Source organism: Mugil cephalus, chromosome 2 (assembly GCF_022458985.1).
Source record: "Mugil cephalus isolate CIBA_MC_2020 chromosome 2, CIBA_Mcephalus_1.1, whole genome shotgun sequence".
In the NCBI taxonomy this organism is placed as follows: domain Eukaryota; kingdom Metazoa; phylum Chordata; class Actinopteri; order Mugiliformes; family Mugilidae; genus Mugil; species Mugil cephalus.
Genome location: NC_061771.1, coordinates 1,258,820 through 1,265,344, shown reverse-complemented (window position 1 = coordinate 1,265,344; position 6,525 = coordinate 1,258,820). Strand labels below are relative to the sequence as shown.

The 6,525-nt window shown below is 40.1% G+C and overlaps 1 protein-coding gene across 1 annotated transcript; it reads left to right on the top strand.

The window, feature by feature from the left end:
• The first annotated feature begins 1,667 nt into the window (after positions 1-1,667).
• Positions 1,668-5,749, top strand: s1pr5b (sphingosine-1-phosphate receptor 5b). The gene is made up of 2 exons (XM_047578050.1): positions 1,668-1,790; positions 2,855-5,749. Exon 2 carries the CDS (start codon positions 3,090-3,092, stop codon positions 4,305-4,307), a length of 1,218 nt encoding a protein of 405 aa, XP_047434006.1. The 5' UTR covers positions 1,668-1,790; positions 2,855-3,089; the 3' UTR covers positions 4,308-5,749.
• The last annotated feature ends 776 nt before the right edge of the window (positions 5,750-6,525 follow it).

The window sequence follows — 6,525 nt, the reverse complement described above, 5'->3', positions numbered from 1 at the left end:
CAAACAGAAGAAAGAAGACAGGTTTTCCTTCCTAGGCACCATGCGTCATCTGTTAGACTACTCATCCTCATTGTCAGACACCTTTTTTTTTCTAACTTTGAGACTCTGATGTGAGGCCTCTGGAATAACCCGACAGGATATTACTCTTTAATGATCTCCTGATAGGACTCCCTCCTCCTTACACATAGAGGTACAGACAGCATGAAGTGTGGGTAAAATTTACACACACTTAAAATAACCAAGTACAGGCACCAAGATCAGTATGGAAAGTTTACCCACCAACATCAAGTCCTTTACTAGCCTCACACATAAAAGGCAGCTAGCTTTCTAGTCACTCAAAGGGGCAAATATCTTAATTATGATGATGATGTTTATTTCAGCCAATGTCTGTTGCTGATCCCGGCCATATTTAACTGGTGTCATCAGGAGCCTGAAAGGCACACACTTGACAGTGTGATGGCACAAACAGAAAATGTGGATGAGTAGCATTTCATTGTCAAAGTCAAGGAAAAAAATTGTGTTGATAGGAAAAAAGAAATGAATAACTGTGTTGTGCTCACGTCCAGACACAGGCACAGGAGCCGGAGGGTCCTAAGGCTAAATCCCGTAATCCCAACCCAAACAGGTTTAGCAGAAATAAGCCAGAAGCCTTGGTTTGAATAGTGAGATCCTGGGGTGTAGGAGCTCCTAGATAAAGAGCAGGATTCTCGACTGTAAAAACATGAATGATGAAAATAAACTATTGACACTTTCATTTTTGAAAGCAGTCTTAGTTTACAGCATTTTTTCACAGCTGCCTGAAACTAAAGAAAACTTGTAATACTGTATTAAAATGTAGACAAGAATTGCCATGACAGTATGTGCATCATCCAAAACCCTGGCTCTGAAACCCACAGCTAACAAATAAAGGTTTTATTTGACTTTATTTAACATGTCAAAGCATGCTGCATCACTCTCATCTCTACCATGCTTGGTTATGTCCTGATAAGCCATCTGCAGGCCCTGCAGGGGAGGTTTCACAGTTAAACCAATGAGGCATGTCAAAGCATGCTGCAATCCCATTGACAGGATCCTGGGAATTGGGATGTCATCATGGACACGAGCCATGTGAATCAGATTCACTTCACTTACCTGAACAAGTGACTGTAGAACACACAATTGTGGGAAACTAAATATATACAGATGAACTCCAAAAACACAAAAGTTCAGTGGTGGATTGAGCATTTCTTTTCTAAACTTGTTCTTCTAGCAAATAAGCGGCAAAGTTTCATGAACTTTGGATTTCTTGGGAATGTTGCAAAGCACTGCTTATTTCAAACGTATCTTAATTTTGTTCATTTTTTTCCCCCAATGTTGACAGTTATTTTTATTATGTTTGAAACTGAACACACACACTGTTAGTTGTACATTGCATGTCTCTACAACTATTGTGCAACTGGAGTTGTGGATTACAGTAACCGCCATCAATGAAATCTTAAGATAATGATCACTCCATCTTCTCCTCATGTTTCGCTTATCTATAACAGATTTTCCGAAGCTGCCTGCATCTGTGTGTGTATGCCCTGAAACGTCTGTGTGTCAAAGTGTGAGAGAGGAAGTGAGAGGGAATGTGAGGGGGAGCAGGAGTTTAGTTTAAGACCAACCCCCTGAGCTATTGCATGTTTCAACTAAGGTCTCACTCCCTCTGCCTTGTCAGTTTGACTGTGACTTACTCTGTGCGCTTGTTTGGATTCTCCTGACTGAACAGCAGATGAAGTGTAGAATAAGGGCAACGCTACAGCAGTTCCAAGGTAATTTCTTCATGTTCCCATGTCTGATGTCAAATGTGTTTAGATGTTTCTCTGTTTGCAATTGTGTCACATTTAAATCAAATCTAGAGAGTAAATAATGATAAAGTTTGTAGTTTTACCATTTTTGGGAATGATGTAAAATGTTGCTGTAATATTTAAACAGCATGTTCCCTTTCTGTAACATTTCAAGAATTTTTTTTAACTGAACTCCAACTTAGACATTGTATTTGAAGCAATAGATGGTGCAAAATTCTACATTTTACAAAAGTCAATTTTCTTTCCTTTTTTTTTTTTTTTAAATAATGCTGATCTACTACGTTTTAACATAAAATATTATGATTCTCCTGGCTGTAAGTTAAATGTTAACACACGAATCAAGAAGAAAGAATAACATTCCACCACACGAAAGAGACGGAAAGGAATGCACCCCTAATCACCCAGATCAACCCAACAGTGGAAACCCAGATGAAAAATTTTGTACCTGTCACATACTGTTTACGTGCTCTTTCTTTCTTGCACATTGAAGGTTTCAAGTGTATTTGTGTGAATCGGGGGGGGGGGGGGGGGGGGGCAAACACACCTCATCTACACTGCGAAAATCAGCTGCATGTGTGCCAAACCAAGCACACATGTTGTTATGGTTCTTGTCTAACAACCTTACTGTGACTGACACACACTTTAAACATGACTGGAAAAACTAAATGTTTGCTTGGCATTAAAAGGATCCCTCTGCACTTTTGTCATGACTGTCCATGGTTTCATATTATCATAGTTCACATGCAAAAGAGTAGCTGGTGCAACGGTTGAACTTATCAGCGGCTTAACGTACTTAATGTTCTCAGGTCCAGTGATCACCAGTGGTAACCCGTGTGAAAATATGATTTATGTACTTTGACTCATCTATGTGGTTAAATGGCAATGTAACATAAATATCACTAACTTTATATGCTTCCTTTAGTTTAAAAGTAACTTTTTTAAGTGAATCCTTAGATGTCAACATTGCAGATAGCTATGATTCTTCACCCTTCCATTATTTTTATGCTTTTTTTCTTGTCTTTCTGCAGTACCTGGCCACTCTAAACTGACAGAGCTCAAGAGCACCGTCTACTGGCCAAAAAAGAAAACATTTTGAGATTCCAGCGGATTTCTTTGCTTTAACTTCCCTCCATTTATTGAAGGAGCTCTGGCATTTACTAGTGTATCCTTTTGAAAATTCTTCACAACTCTGCCTGCCAGAAACCCCTCAACAAAAATGACTTTATAGTCACTGACAGCAAGTACAAGAAAAGAACATCAGGCATGGAGGCTCATGAAGGGAGTCCGTCTTCTACGGCCATAATCCCCACCTCCCCTACTCCCTCATCTTTTGGCTATCTGCAGTTCTTCTGTGAGTACCAGAATAATTCTGTCATTGTGGAACATTACAACTTCACTGGCAAGCTGCAGAATGATCGCTACCGTGAAGGGCTCAAACCTGAGGCTATTGCATTCATGGTGGTGTGTGTCCTCATTGTCCTGGAAAATGCTGTGGTTCTCATCGCCATTTGGAAGAATAAGAAGTTCCACCTGCCCATGTATTACCTTCTGGGAAACCTGACTCTATCGGACCTGCTGGCTGGAATTACCTACATGGCCAATATCATCATGTCAGGACCAAATACTTTGAAACTGACGCCCGTGCTATGGTTCCTCAGGGAGGGAGGGGTCTTCATCACCCTGGCTGCGTCTATTATTAGTCTGCTTGCCATTGCTATTGAACGTCATGTCACTATGGTGACTATGAGGCCATATCACGGTGCAAAGCGGGGACGGATGTTGACACTAATCGGAGCAAGTTGGGCACTGGCAGGATTTTTGGGGGTACTCCCAATTTTGGGATGGAATTGCATCCACAGACTGAACCAGTGTTCAACAGTACTCCCACTTTATGCCAAAAGCTACATTCTCTGCTGTGTGTCTGTGTTTAGTGCAGTGCTTCTTGCTATTGTGGTCCTTTATGTTCGGGTCTTCCGTATTGTTCGCACAAACACAAAGCGTCAGCGGCTGGGCCTGTCAGGCAGCATGAGGAAAGGCTTAGCAAGGAAGTCACAGAAGTACATTGCTCTCCTCAAGACTGTCACTATTGTGCTGGGTGTCTTCATCGCCTGTTGGCTGCCCCTCTTCATTCTCCTCCTGCTGGATTTTTTTTGCCCCACCCGTGGCTGCCCTCTGCTCTACAAAGCTGATTACTTCCTTGGAGTAGCAATGGTCAATTCGCTCCTCAACCCCATCATCTATACTTTAACCAGTAAGGACATGAGGAGAGCCATTCTGAGGCTGCTCTGTCGACCGTGTCTGATGACCAGAGATGGACAGGTGAAAAGGATTGGAATGCCATTCCTGGAGTGCAGTTTCAGTAAAACTGAGGTGGCATCCCAGAAGTTAGAGGGTGGAATGGAGACGACTATTTCCTCTGGGAATGTAATCACCACTCCATCTCCAATTAAAGCTCTTTACCCCAAACTCTTCAAGTCATAAGGACAAAGACTGTAAAAGTTTAAAAGTGTAAATGGGTTTTCCACTAAACAGAAGTAGCAAATCCTCTATGAAGAGGAAGCAGTTGTGGCATTCTCAAATTTGGAGCAAAGACAGAAATAGAGGGTGCACTAAATATGATAGAGGCAGATGATGTGTTCATGTTTAGATGAACTTTGACAAGTCAAATGCGGTGCAGTTACAGGAATATAATTACATCAACTTCATCTTTACCATATTAAACCCCACTAAAAAATACTGTGCAAATGTGAACTAGCAACTAATGTTTTTATGAGTATGACGCTAGTAACAAGTCTCCTTGATTAATTTGCACTGAAATATTACAGTGAATGCAAACCTTGAACTAAAGTCTTTGTATCAAAGCCTGGAAGAATTCCCTTGTATGCTAAAAGACTGTCAAGACTGAAAAACTGTAAACATGACATTCTCTCCCAAACTCTAAGTGCCTTAAATGCAGCAGAAATTATCCTAATGCTTGTAGTGAATAATCTATACATCTGCAGACGCCTGGATTTCGCTGGTTCGAGCCATGGAGGACAAGATTTGTCCAGATATATTCACATAAAGCATGTCTGTGTACGTGATGCGGGGAGAGTCATAAGAAGACGGTGAGACAGATAACAAGAAATCTGGAGGTGGTGCTCATTGTAAACTTCTACTCTTCCTCTCAAACACAGCTCAATGAAGCATGCTGTGGCATAGCCGTAGGAGGGAGCACGTAAAATTAAAACCCCCACTGTTTTGAAATGACAGATGTTTAACCTATCAGGTATTGAATGGAACGCTTCTTTGAAATGTCAGTCTAGCACCTGCAGTAAAACAAACATTGCAATAATATTTAATTCTTTCATTTTCTGTAACCGCTTGTCCTTTGGGGGGTTGCAGAAGTAAATTTCAAATACCTTTAACATGAACGGCCAGATGTGACAAAAAATGCTTCATTTTTATTCTGACAGTTTAACTCAACTTCAAATGTATCACTTGTTAACATAAGTCAAATAAATATTATATCTTGGACTTATACTTCAAGTGGCGTTATCGTTCATCATTGTCCAGCTGTGTCTAGACTTTTAAGGAGAAGAATGTGCCTGATCTTGTCATCACCTCAGGATGGACCCACAGTGCAATCATTCCACTACTTCTGCTCACAATTCATCATGGATGGTCTGGTTATGGTTTAGTTACTGAATTATTTTAAACATAAAATGAGTTCCACATCAGTATTTATATACAGATGTTTGTTTAGTGAAGCCTCTCTGGGCATAGTCGATGATTGAGGTAGTGCGCTTTTTTGTACTGAAAGTTTTGTAAAGAATTTTCTGTATTTCTGAGAATGTGTTCTATAACATCTGTATTGTAAATTTGATCTATTTTGTAGGAAGTGAAATCTTTTTATAAAAGGAATAAAATGTTTTCTACATAAATCCAAAGAGTTTGGGGTTTATTTTCATTGTGTGTGCAGTGCTACATTCAAAATGGTGTTTGTGTGTATTTCTTTTTGTGTGACTATGGTTGTGTAAAGAAGTACCACAGGAAGTCAGCCCCCTTGTCTCACATCTGGTAATGGCATTGGCCTACATACATCAAACTTTGATTTACTCAGACTGGCTCAAGAACCACACAATACATCTTTTATTGTACACTCAGTTTTTCTTTTTCTTATTCTGTCAACCTGTGGGTGAATTTGACTTCAAGAATCACCTCACTCTTAACTGCTGTCCACACTAAAGCTGAGAAAGCTGAAAAACTGCATTGGAAAGTATTGAACCCTTTCTGTTTAAGCTGTTGAAGTACAAATCCCTACAAATTTGTGATTATACAAACCTAAGTATAGCTACTTGACAAACTATACAGTTGTTTCTCCTCTGCTTTAACCCTCAGTGACCCAAATACATTTTTAATAACTAGTACCACATGGCACTGAAATACCTTTGACATGGTATGGGTGCAAATGTTCCTCCAGATGGTGTCCCACAGCATTGGGCCTGCTGACAGAGGTCAACGAGTGTGGAATCATTCCTGTCCTGCACCTTCCTTCCATTAGTCCTCTGCCATGACCGCTAAAGACAGTTCCTTTGTACAACAAACACACATGAAAAATTTGACTATTTTTCTCAGAAATTAAACCTTAATATTGCAAAATTAATGATTATATTGTGTCACTTATGAGAGATAAAAAATGTGGTTATAATGGCAGTCA